General features: G+C 38.4%; 1 protein-coding gene across 18 annotated transcripts in view; it reads right to left on the reverse strand.

The window, feature by feature from the left end:
- mark3a (MAP/microtubule affinity-regulating kinase 3a) overlaps positions 1-14,225 on the reverse strand; it is a 48,907-nt gene that overhangs the window by 26,962 nt on the left and 7,720 nt on the right. For all 18 annotated transcript variants that reach the window (XM_033988476.2, XM_055231007.1, XM_055231004.1 and 15 more), the window contains 2 exons: positions 10,627-10,812; positions 9,418-9,471 (listed from right to left, as the gene is read on the reverse strand). In XM_033988476.2, coding sequence (XP_033844367.1) covers positions 9,418-9,471; positions 10,627-10,812 — 240 coding nt within the window. The remainder of the gene's footprint in view (positions 1-9,417; positions 9,472-10,626; positions 10,813-14,225) is intronic.

Here is a 14,225-nt window from a genome sequence, read left to right on the forward strand (position 1 = left end):
TATTAAAACTTGAAACTAGATACTCATTTGAGTAAGTATCAATACTAAAAGTTACACAGGACAGAAATGATCCTTTCCTGCATAGCCACATGGGAATAGACAAGAAAGTCCTATAATGTAATGTTGAAAAGACATTCTATGGTCTAAAGCAATGGTCCCCAACCACCAGGCCAGGGACCGGTACCAGCCCATTGTGCATTTGCTACCAGGCCGCACAAAAACAGTACATTTTATCAGCGACGGCATCTTTTCCGACGCAACTTTCGCCTGTCCAAGACACGCTAATAAGCTCGTCCGTAGATATATAATGAAAATCCTGATAGGAAATCACCACAGAAATCCATTGAATATAATGGCAAGTTTATTACATCTGTGCTAGATCTGCTCTACTACTTCCCAACCACAAAAGACCCATGAACTGCGCATGAATGGATCTGTGAATCGAGCATGTCTGTGCAACAAGAGGATCAGCTGTTGGAGATTGCAAATGATGTTGGTCTTAAATGTATATTTGAGACGACATCTCTGCTGACATTCTGGATGAAAATCAAGTCAGATTATCCCGACATCGCCAAAAGAGCACTGAAAATCTTACTGCCATTTCCAACATCTGTGTGCAGTGACAACCAAGACAAAATCACGGAGCAGACTGGACATGAAAAACACACTGTGGATGTCACTGTCTCTCATCACTCCTAGACGGGACCACCTCATTGCAAAGAAACAAACGCAGGGCTACCACTGATTCAGAGGTATGGTGAGTTGTATTTTTATCCACTTAACTTATTTTTGCCACATTTATCTGCCACTGTAAAAATAAAACCTACAATATTCCAGTCTAAAGAAAGTATGAGTGTTTTTTAATTATCATTGGGAGTATCAGAGTCGAGAATCAAGTCTAGTTTCAAATTTTTTATATCGTGACAACACAAATACTGTTTAACACTGTTGTCCATACTTTAAACTGAGCTGGAGACGGGTCAGAATTCTATGGTGGAATTTTCTGTTTAACTGTCAGATGGCAGATTTGTTGACCTGGTTAATGTCCTCTCTGCCAGTTTAAATAAACAGAAGTGAAATTAAGCTTCAGAAAGTGGTGCCATTATTTAACCCAACAGATGTGATTGTTCTCAGTTGAAAGGACTTTAAGCCTTGAGATTAATACAACAGGTTTGTGGAGCCAATCCCAAAGAAATGATGAGGTTCAACATTTGTGGATCAAAAGTTTGTGTATTTCTTTCAAAAGCAGCGACTATAAATATAATGTAGTAGTACATTTTTTGTGTAACCTTTTCACCTTTTCACTTTCACTTTTGACTGACCACTGAAACCACACAAACACTTTCATAGCTTTAGTATCTGAGCTGCCGAGCCTTATATAGCTGAGGCATGTGGTATCAGCGAAACATTAAAATTCAAGTTGTGCTAAATTATAAATGTCTCATGTCTCATTCTTTAAGTGGCGACACTGACGGTCAACCCAAGATGGTGGATAAAAGCTCTGCAAAGATAGAAGATACCAATTTTGACTGACTGAAGACGAGTTTAAGATGTTTTTAAAAGGCAGACAATGTAATAAATAGGACTGCACCTTATATTGCAACCAAAGCCTGCAGTTATTTAGGTAATAAAATGTCCTCCGTAAAAAACAATATCAAAAGTTATCAGTTCATATTTAGGTCTTCTCTCAAATGTCATTACTTCTGGAGTTGTTTACAATGTCTGATCATAACCACAATACTTCCCAAAATTGCAATTACATTTTTTCCCCAAAATTGTGCAGTCCTAGTATAGTAAACCGTTCAAAATACTACATCTGTCCCTCAGACTTGGCCTCGTGTGCCTTAAAAGGAACTGGAGGTCAGAGCCACTAAAACATGAATATTTAAAAACACTTTCCTTGAACGCTCCGCTTCAGCACTGCACTGTTTAAGGCGATGTATGGTTTTAACATGGGGAACTACTACAGATTGATAGTAAATAAGTGATACAATTTTCTAGTAAAATCCAACAGAAAATGATAAAATATGGCTTAGTCAACTCATTACCACAATATTGACATAATGTCTAGTCTAGTCTGTACCCGATTTTAGTCATGTTTTTCCTGCTTTTTTGCAAAAATCATATACAGTGCCTCTATTACATTAGAGTGTTTGGGCCGATATGAATCCAACAATTGCATTCTGGACCGCAGTAAACGGACGGTCTGAGAGCGTTTGAAACGGGAGGTTTCAGAGGTTCTCCACTGGCATTCTGGAGTGGGGTGAAAAGACCACCACGTGAAGGACAAGTGAGTGCATGTGCACCTATTCACGGGGTTCTGTCCACTTGAAGGGTGTTCTCATAAAAATAAGTTCAGCAATCAGCTGATGGCCTCTGACGTGATTCAAGGTGTTTTCTGTGAATGATGCGGTGTGAACAAGGCCGACCCAAAAGTAAACAGACCTAAATCTAGTGTGCACTGGGGTCCCTGTTTATTCTAGTCTAAAACTCGTTAAATGCTGGTTTGCATATTTGGTGCCTTATGTAGTTTTTGACAACACTGTTTAGAGCGTAAACATTATCTGAAGAGCAACCAAGCACCAAATTCATTATTACCAATAACCTGACAAGTACAATAATAAAGGTAAAAAAACAACATATGAGATCACAGCTGTTATGGAAACTTGCCAGGGGACTTCTGCCTTGCACCTGTCTGATCAGGGAGACGTTTTTGAGACATTCAGGGCCATAAACAAAAAAAACAAGACTTAAAACGCAGTATTAAAGTGTTAAAACAACAGTGTAAACAGGGTCAATGAGAGCAGAGGCTTTGGAAAGGCTGATCCGTCATACACAATGAGCCACAGCTGTCCGCGTTATGCAACAGTCTCATGACACAGGCCCAGGACACACGACACCTCCCCATGTAAAACTCTCCATATAAACCAACGGAACATTACAGAGGTGAAGGAGCAGTTCAACAAGAAAGGAAGATGTAATGATCCGTTTATCAGTAATAAAGTAATCAGTTGGGGGAGGGCTGAATGGTTTTGTAAAAATATCAGATTTTTGGCAAGAATTCCATTTTAAACTCCCCCCACAACTGCATTTCAAATACAGCCGCTGTGCCTCCGGGCTGTAATCGGGGCAGTCATGTGTGATGTCATGTAGTACTTGAAACTGCAGGAGACACTGGAGGTAGCACACACTGTTTTTGAACAGAAAGCTGCACATTCACGTAATTTGATCTAAAATTCCCAAAAAAGGACTGGGAACAGTAGACAACGCTATTCAAGCAACAGCAGCACAAAAAGTTGATTTAGTTTTTAGTTCCACTTCACTTTCCCTCCATGATCATAAATATGAAATGTTAAACTAAAACAAAACTTGTACATTCAGTTGTTTCCAAAGGAGATTATATTACTTAAATAGTAGTATTGTCTTTGATTGCGAATAAGTCCCTGGTTCGGACCTTGGTTCAGTCGGTGGTTCCGATGCTGGTTCGGACACTGGTTTAGTCCTTGGTCCAGACCCTGTTTCAGTCACCGGTTCAGGTCCCCGGTTGAGTCCACGGTTGAGTCCACGGTTGAGTCCACGGTTGAGTCCACGGTTGAGTCCACGGTTGAGTCCACGGTTGAGTCCACGGTTGAGTCCCCGGTTGAGTCCAGTATTTAACACAAGTGAGAAAAAGCTGGGAGTGTTAAATTTAGTAGAGTGTAGACACATGGAGAGGTTTACAGGCGACCTTTGACCCCTGTGGTGTTTGTATACATGCTCCAGGCCCCACGCTGAGGCCAATATGCTATAAGCGCTGCACAACGCAAAACAGAGACTTAGCATTAGACACTCAATACAAAGCAGAGTCTGGGACACTATGTCATATAAAACATCATGACCATGTTTGTAATACTATTCAGTATAATAATTAGAATGTCCATGGGTTTCAGAATAATGGAAAATTAGGACGGTTGCCATAGACTGGGGCTGCAAGATTAATAGCAAATTGAAATCACAATTTGAATGGCCACAATTAGCAAATCAAAGGCTGTGGAGGAAATGATGGTACTCCCAAAATTGCAAACAACAAAATCTCCTGCCCTATTCAAACTGCTAACTCTGTAGTTTAGATCTGTACAAACATGTTCTGAAATGTGATTCTTGTATTAAATTGTCAGGTCACATTTCAGTCTTTTTTGTCAACTCTTCTCAATGTGTGTAAAATGTGAGCTTTAAACTAAAACACAAAGAGCAAATATAATTGCAATCACCATGTTGAGAGAACAATCACAATGATATATTTTTCTCAAATCGTTCAGCTCTACCATTAACAATTACAAAACAATGTATTATATCTTTTGAGTGGGAAAAAGTCCACAAACATTGCATGAAACCCATGGATAGATCATAGATGTGTTTGGCACAAAGCAGAAAGCCTCAGTATTGAAAGCTAAACAGAGCAAAATGCCATGTTTGCTCAAGGATTAACTCCACAAATTCAAATTTACTTTAGTAAATAAAACTGTCTGTGTCAAGCAAATTTCTACAACAGGCAGGGTATTATGGAAAAAAAAAAAATAAAGACAATTGTAATATAACAATTGTATATATTTTTGACTAAAAGGTGTGGATGTCTCCATGGCCTTGAATGTTACAGAGCAGTGTAACACAACTTGATGCTCTACAGTTTTAAATCAGGCTCCAAAGGTTTGAATTGAGAAAGTACACATTTGTAGTTATATAAACCTAGCCCAGTGTTTGCTAATCATGGTGCTTCCCGTGTGCCTGAATAAAAACTAATGCATCAGCTTGTGTCTGTTTACATTTAATCAAACTCCTCCCTCCTCCTCCTCCTCCTCCATGTGACCTCTGACCCCTGCAGACACTGATCTCTGACCCTGCAGACAGGCCAAGCGGGCTGACTCGGGACAGAGGCTGGGGGCAGAAGAGAGGCTTAAACTTTAGGAACCAGACCCCAAAATAAAGAGTTCCTGTCAGTTATGTAAGAGACAGACTGGAGTTACACAGAAGAGGAACAGGGCTCAAGCTCCTTTTAAGAGAGAGCATCTTATATGGGGTCTGTCTGATATGCAATCATGTGACTATTCAGAGAAATGTTAAAACGTGAATTACCAGTCAAAAGTTCAGACACACCTTCTCATTGAGTGTTTTTTCTTTATGTGTACTACTTTCTACATTTTAAAAAAATATGGAAGATATCCATTATGAGCTACAAGATGTATGAAATTATGTAGCAAAGATAAAAGTTAAATAACTCAACTAAATATTTTTTATATTTTATTTTCAAATTCTCAAAGTATCCACCCTTTGCTTTGTCGACAGTGCTGCAAACCCTCAGCCTTCTCTCAATAAGCTTCATGATGAAGTCTCCTGAAATGGTTTCCACTTCACAGCTGTGCCGTGATAGGGTAAAAAAAAAATGACCCATGTCAGGGTCAATTCTCAAAAGCAGTGACAAAAGCAAAGAGTGGCCATTTTGAGTTTATTTTTTGGTTAGTACATTTCATGTGTCATTCATAGTTTAAATGAAAAAGTGTGTCCAAACTTTGACTGTAGTGTATTTCCGATGATTGTAAAGATGGCGTAACACTGCATGTTTGTACTTTGTGCACTGTTTTTCATATATCCTTTTATTAGGGCCAATGTCCAGGTAACACTGCTGTAAATATCTATCAGCTTTCAGTTTCTCATGACTTTCTGTAGCAGTACATCGCCACGTTGTGCATATTAGTATTTCAAATTCATAACCAAATTGCCTGATGATATTGAGCCTAGATTTTTACTACAATTTTATAACAATTCATGTACACATAATGCTTTTCAATGTAAAGTAAATCCTTTTATTTCCTCATGAGCATTCCACTTCACTGATGGGTCAAATCCACCTGTCACTCACTTACAAATTTTAAAATTACTAACTGTCACAGGAATCTGATCATGATTTGATTTTTATCACCATACTGCTGGGCCCTAGATTCATCACAACCAAATTAAAGTCACAATTTGCCAACTGCAAACTGTGCGATTAATAGTCATATAGTGCCTTCTTCAAATAACAATTTCTTGCCTCACAAATTCTCCCAAATTATCCAAGACTCAAATGGGATTACACAGTTTGATAACGTGGTTCACTCTCTTACTGAGAGAACTATTAAGTCCCAGTCTAAGAATAATTCCCAATAACTTGGTGCCATAAAACGAGTTGCATACTTGTGTGTTATTGTCCAAATCTAAGTGTGATCACAGCTTCACACATTTGTGAACAAACTGTATGTGTCGAGTTTCATAATTACAGGAAGTGGTCCAGGATAAATATGTGTAAATGTGTGATAGTCACAGGAGACTGAGGATGGGGTTAAAGGAGACAGATGAGTGATTGTGTGCATGTGTGAATGATTTGGTATGGATGTGTATGTGTGTGTGAACTGAATGTTTTTAGAAATGGCATATTTGAGGGGTGAGATGTGTTGTGTTCGATGTATGTGCCATATGTTTACAGGTCTTTCATTCACCTACACCAAACTGTTACTCTGACTTAACATCAGCCTGTCCAGGGACTACACATGGAAATTACTATTTATTCTATAACCTGGAACCATACATCTTTCCTGTTTTTTTAAGGTCAATGTAATGTCGTGCACTGTCCCTGTCTAAATAAAAGCATACCATACAATACCATGTGTCATTTTCAGGTAGCAGCTGTATTCAACACTAACTGATAAAAAGAGAAGATGCAAACTTATAAGGCCCAAGAACTACTCAATGAACTATAATCTTTTTTTTAATATAAAGTATAAACTATATTAGTCAAAGCCAGCCTCATTAGAAAATATGCAAATATCGGCCTAGCAGAATAAGCCAATATTCAATTTGGGATGAAAAACCAGACCAACAGACTGGAGATACATGGTGTTTTTTTATCATTTTATTATGTGGAGCAATGCCCTGATGTAATTTGGGCTTATCAACACCTCTGCCAACGACTCCCCAAGATTCAAAAACATCAGGATGGGCCATGAAAACTGTCTTGCCCTCCATATCGGCCAGAGCTGGGATAAAACAACCTCCAGCCAGTTATAGGACAACCTCTTCACCACCTAAGCCACTGTCATCCCTTAATATTTTTATTTCCACATTTATTTGTAGATGTTTCTAGAAATCCAGCCACTTTATGCAAGGAACAAAAATATGACTGTCTGGTCCAATTAGAGACACTACACAGAAGTTTCTACTTTTTCCAAAACAGTGAAAGCTCTAAAATTAGACTTTGTGACCGAAGTAGGCACCTTTAATCTGTCAATCAAACTATTTATGCAAATGAGGCTCTATGACAAGTGTACTGGGGTTTCCTAAAATAAACCTGTGTGTCTCTAAGGGAGAAATGACTGCTATTGCTGTTTATTGTCACTATTTTTCCACTAAACCTTTTTAACTAAAGCCTTCCTCAGTGGCTCTGCATGCACTGGCGTGATTTGGGGTTTTTGGTCAGTGCCAGAGAAGCTTGGAGGGACAAAAGATCAATAGTTGTGGTGGAAAATCTGATTTGGAGCAGAGGCCAGAGCTGCTAAAATCCTGTCAATATCTAAAAAACAGTGCAGAGAGAGAAGGAGGGAGCGAAAAGAGGGAGAGAGAAGAGGGCAATATGACCTTAGAGACTAGAGCCTTTAAAAACATGCATGTCCAGACAGACTTCAACCTGTGCAGATGCAGAGGTAGACAGTTTGTACACAGTGTCTGATCAGATGATTTACATTGATTTTGTGTAAATCAACTGACCGGTCACAGCAACATCAACTCGACATTTCGGAAGAAGGAGCAAAGTGCCGTCGAAACATGTCAGGTATGACACAAAAATACAGGTGACTAGTAATAATTTTACAAAAAGACAGGTTCTTTATAAATGATATAAATTAAACGCTGCACTACGCAACCTTTATGGTGGCATTCCTGTCTCATTGGAGAAGTTAATGCTTTGCCTGGAATGTTCTACAGAATGGCATGAAAGTATTCAGTTGTTTCATTATGTGTTTTACATTCGTGAGCCTTTCCACAGAGCTGACCTGGAGTTTGGCCTGGTGTCTCCATCTGCTTGTTCCTATGGAGATAATGTCATACTGTGGCACACTCTAGACACAACATTAACATCTTCATGGAGACAAGCAGACAGCAGTCCTTTTACCAGAAACGTTACCTAGAGTGCACCTAAAAAATTGTTTTATTTTATTTTATGTTTTTTGTCAATTTTACTTTCAACTAGAAGCGAGAGTCCAGTGTTGAGCCCCTTTTATTTAAACTGAGCCTAAACTGAAACTTGACCAGATCAAAACCAGCCTCATATATTTAATGATCCAGACTGAACAAAAGCAAGAACTTCAAACTGTGGTGAAACTAGCACTACATTCATTCTCTATGGGACATTAGCATCTTAAAGGAGTTAAGGCTTTGGAGGATTTCATAAGAGCACAGTGCTGTCAGATCAGCTCCCATTCAGAACAATACAGGAGACATAACTCCTATCTTTACGCAGGACTACATCAGGGCTATACCGGGACAGAAACAAGAAGACAAACATGACTGTACCAGGGCCAGGGGAGCCCTGGTGTAGTCCATGAATGAGCAATCAGAATAATCATGACAAATCAAATACTGAAATGATAATGCATTAGTCTTATATAAACCCTTCCAGTGTAAACAGAATTCCAGGCTTGATTCCAGAGCCAATGCATTTCCAATGGAAGAGTTAGCGTTAACCATTAATCATCACACTATAAAAAACCTGGACTGTTTTGATAAATGACAACCACTTGACCAACAAGCAACACCAGAGCCTCGGTGGAAAGCATTACCACGTGTAGCCCTGCTTTAAGTACACTTTTAATCTTAGTGGTCCATACTTAACATACATGCTAACGATCACAATAAACATTTCTTAAATCTAATGTTATGCTGCACAATAATGCACAACAGTTTCTGACATTGTGGCACCTGGTATTCCCAGCGGTCTCTCATCAAAGTACTAACCAGGCTCACCCCTGCTTAGCTTCAGAGATCTGACAAGATCAGGTTTTGACATCACTAATCATTTTGATGATTGTTATCTGGGGTATACTGGACTGAAACACATGCCATTTATTACAAAAACATTTTTAACCACAAATCGCGTATTTTCAGATGAAAATGGTAAATAAAGCTATGTATAATATAAATAATCATCTGACGAGTCAACTAAAATAATTGCTATACTCCTATCTGTTCTTTATAATACTCAGCAGGATTTACATTTAAACAAGCTCTGAGTCGAGTGGATATGTGGACAATTAAAGCACTCCTGACAAATGAAGCCCCTTGGAATATTGACAGAAGTAGTAGCAGTTAAAGTAGTATTAGTATTAGTAGTCATAGTATTATTCACAGTACCTTCTGAAGACTGTTGGGGTTGAGCTGGGTCTTGTCTATGATCTTAATGGCCACCTGTGAACAGAAGTGCTACAGTCAGAACATGGACAGAGAGGTGAACGTGGACAGAGACGTGGACAGAGACGTGGACAGAGACGTGGACAGAGACGTGGACAGAGACGTGGACAGAGGCTGAGTGACTGTAAAGGGAAAATTACATCAGGTCTGGGCTCTGCAGCTGGAAGTTATTGTCAAAGCTAAAATTCAATGTGAGGGGTGTCCAAAATATCAATACCCGATATAGTAAATAGAGCAAACTTGTATCAGAAAACTGAATAGGACAAAATTTTACCTTTTCCAAACAGTTTACAAATGGTCTTTATCAGGACGAGCATAAGATCACATGGTAATATTAAATAAATGTCTCTTATTAAGTCTTGAAAATGACATTGTCTAGAAATTAGTATATTAATCAAAGTAACACTGGGTCATATATAAATGTGGTACTATCACATATCACTACACTTACTGCATAATGAACAAATACTTTATTATGAATGATTCAGGCTTAGTAAGCACTTAACTAAGGGGTTAAGAGTTTGGGAGTTTAATTATGCAGTTACTAAGCCTATGTGTTCATTATGAATAAAGTCTTTGTTCATGCTTTATTAAGGCTAATTGTGTAGCTATTACAAACTGTTACCTTCAATACCTTGTATTGTAAATAAATATGCCAGGTAGTTTGTATTACGAGGGGATTTCAGTCCATAGCAATCCACCTAGCCTCATCTATAATTCAACAAATAGCAGAGCACCTATTGATACTCTGCAGCTGATGTTATCAACATTCCCCAGATGTATGATGTTAACTGTAGGCACTGCTCTGTCTAAGGCTTTGTTAGATTTTAATCTGAGCTTTATTTTAACACAGTCTGGCTAGAAAGAACTAATTTATGATGTTAAACAAGTCCCTCTCAAATAGTATTACAGTGACAAGCTAGCTAGCATTAGCCAACATGTTTAAATCCATTTTTTATTTTTATCTTTTTTATACTTTTTAGAAACTTTTCTGACCGTTTGCTAATGTGTGCATTGTGTCACTATGGTAAGTGCTGAACATTCCTACATAGACATACATGAAGCATTCCCAGAGATGTCAGTCAAATCAGCCTCTAAACATGAGCGCATTTTGGGACTTGAACCGTGTGCCTTGTGATTAGTGGCGCTCACCTCTCTGCCTGTGAGTATGTGTCGAGCCAGTTTGACTTTGGCGAAGTTTCCTTTGCCGATGGTCTTGAGGAGTCTGTAGTTTCCCACATGAGGAGGTTGAGGATCATCTGAGCTGCGAGTGCGGACCCCTGTCCTGGAGGAGCGTGAGCCCCCCTCAGTGCGACCATTACTGTGAGAGGACGAGTGCTGTGGACAGAGCGAGAGAAAAATGTATGTTAGTTTGTACATTTTAACATAAATTAACTTAGAATAAAATGAGCTTAGAATAAAAAACAATGAGAAAACTTCATTGGTTGGCGATATTGGAATATTTCCCCAAATTTCAGTATCAGTCGATCGATATTTGCCAACCTGTATCAGCACTCTCTCTGTGCGCCCCCTTGTTCTTTTGAAAATATGAATTGATATCCCAGCTAAATTCATTTTGGTTTTATTTTTACAAAAGGAAAAAGTTCATTTATGCTAAAATTTACAAATTAACATAGACTGTATTGTGTATGTCAAAATTAATATTACCTTAGATATTAAAAAATAAAAAAGAATTGAAAATAATTAATACAACCAAAAGAATAAACTGTCATCACCCAACCCAACTTGAACCTCTTGTCAAGACATTTGCACAGTTTAGCATATTCCTGATGGACTGCAAATATATGATCACGTTTCTTCTAGATAATTTCAAGAATGTAGAGATATTTCTTTGAGTCGATATGGCCCTCCCCCTCCTTGTACCTGCTCCGAGCGGTGAGTCAGGAGAGCTGTGTACGAACAACAGGGATATTTATAGACTGGTCCATTCACAGAGGAGTGGATACAGGTCTGAAGCAGTTACAGAGCTACAATGGTGATTTTCAGATAAAGATTTTGATAAGGCTTACAATGAAATGTGGACTGCTGAACTAATACAAGAATCCCATGCATTTCAGAACATGGTTGCAGAGGTCGAAACTACAGGGTTAGCAGGTTGTTTTACCATCTTTCCACATTTCCAAATAAAAAATTAAGTTTACTTTGAACATTTGTCTATTAATCATTTGGTCTCAATGTAGTTACTCTGCCACGTAATAATCGTAGAGAATCATACACTAGTTAACATTTAACAATTATCAAAACGATTTCAAGAGTCATCTGGAAAATATAGTGAACACCTATCAAGACCAAATGTCCAAAAAAGTTGTACACACACAATTTATTTATTTATTTTTTATATATAAATATATAAAAATTTTAAGTTTTAATATGATTCTGTTAAAAGTTCACAATTTAAAACATGTCCAGAAGAACTGACAATAAGACTGAAATATGAACTGACAAACTAATAGAAGAATCACATTTCAGAACATGTTTGTACAGATCTAAACTACAGGGTTAACAGTCTGTCCAGGTATGATCCACAGTAAAAGAAAAATATTATTCAACTGGACAAAAAAGTTTTTGAGTGAAGACGTTTTGTTGGTCATTCAAGCTGCTTCTTCAGATGTGGACACTGCCTTATATCTGAAGGGAGGAGCTAACTGCACTGAAACTAACACACCTATCATTTACAGTTTCTGTGCGTTGGTTAGGTCTACTGAAGTTTAAACTGTGCCCGAGTCATATTTTGCTTAATCATTAGGCCCTTAATGGGTACTCTCTAAGCATTGGCCGCCCATTGAAGTCAATGGGTTGTACTCAATGGCACATGTTGTGAGTTTAGCCTTTAGCAGCTAGGTACATTCGGTCCTGCCCATTGACCAGGCACAGTTGAGCCTCCTCCCATGAGACTTTGCACGAGTGAGCGGAGGCAAAGGAGGCAAGGAAATAATATATAAATGATAAATTATAATGTTTATGCTTCCATGCATTTCAGAACCATGTTCTAGATCTGCAGCTCAGCCATGACAGGTCGGCTCATTCTCATCGCTCACATGCTCGTTCACGTCATACCACGTGACCACTCTAAGCAATCAGTGCATGAGATTGACCAGAGCGGGCACAGAGCATAGCCAAAGCTAACAATTAAAAAGCTGTATTAAGATAACAGACAGATTTTGAGCTGCAAAAAAGTTTATGATCTGTAAAAAGGTAAAAATCACCACAAAATTCGACCTTTGTGAAAGCTGTAGGTGCTCTGTCAGCCGAATACATGCTGTTTGGGACTACATTGTGCTCTATGAGAAAAATTCTGTCTGGGCAGGAGGGATTTTTTAGTTGTAGTACAAATGAATGGCCACTAATCAAACTTGAGACAGCTCTAAAAGATAGCAATACCATATCCAGTTATTTTAATAGATCCATGGTGCTCTCACAACAATTAGCATACTAGCTAGCACTACTGTTTTGAGGATGGAGTTATAAACAGGAGATAAATGATGTCTAAGCTCCCCTGTTCAAAGATGGATTGTCAAAGGAGTGGTTAGTGGCTTTGAGCTGGAGATGTACAGCAGACTGACAGACCTGAGCTGCTCTCGCTAAGGTGTTCTCTTGTGGCCGTTTAGTTTCACTGCACTCTTCACTACACTGAATGGAGTAGACTACATTACTTTGTGTCTTGGGTTTTATCCTTTGGGTGAACCAGTTTCTGTCTTAAAGTGTTTGTAGGTTTGAAATACACTGGGATTTCATGCTGTCTGAAAATCCTCTGAATCTTTTCAGGTACACCAGCTGTGTAAGGAGCAGTTACACCTTTTTCTCCTGGATTCGGATTCTCTGTCGTCCTGTTTTTTGGACTTTGTAATTCTGTCAACTGGACAAAAAAGTCGTTTTTCTTTTACGATATAAGGTTAGCAGATTTATGCAGAATAAGATAAGAGATTTTGTCATTTGTTTCAATTTGATTGTATTTGTAACAAGGGCTGCAAGGTTAATTGCATTTTTAAAATATCAGTGGACTATAGAAGTATTCATTTCACTAGTCGACTGCTAGAATAATTCTTGCTGCAGTCCCAGTTACCATCTGCAGTGTTAAGAGCAGCTCAACTAGTTCTTCGTAATAAACACATGGCTTATTTGCATAAAAGTCACATCTTAACTGTCACTCACATATGACACAGGATCAGGTATGTGCAGGACAGTTTTGCCTTTAATCATTCAAGTGATGTAAACAGTAGTCGGTTGAAGTTTTAAAACAAGTCAGAGCAAGTACTGATCTTACAACACAATATCTGGGTCACTTGGTTTTGTCACGACAGATTTTGCTGAGTGTAACTGAGATGTTAAATATTTTTAGTTAAAGATGCACTGTGTAACTTTGCCCCCTGCTTGGCTCTATGGAGATTAGGGTTGTCAAAAGTAAAATCAGACACTAATTGATACTAAAACTAGTATCAATACTAAAAAGAGTCCCATTCACAGGACAGAAAATTAGCCTTTAATGAATATCTTTAGAATGATCTTGAGCTGTACCAGAATAAACTGAGACACATAGACTAGTACACACCCATGGACCACTATGAACCGACTTGGATGACATAAGTTACACGGATATAAGGCCGTATGGTAATTTAAAACAAACCACTACTATTTACTGCTGAAAATGACATTATATTGTCTAATGACGCTTATTGTCATCATCACTGGAGTCAATATTGAGTATCGAGTCTATTCCTTAATATCACAAT

Source organism: Periophthalmus magnuspinnatus, chromosome 22 (genome assembly GCF_009829125.3).
Source record: "Periophthalmus magnuspinnatus isolate fPerMag1 chromosome 22, fPerMag1.2.pri, whole genome shotgun sequence".
Lineage (NCBI taxonomy): Eukaryota > Metazoa > Chordata > Actinopteri > Gobiiformes > Gobiidae > Periophthalmus > Periophthalmus magnuspinnatus.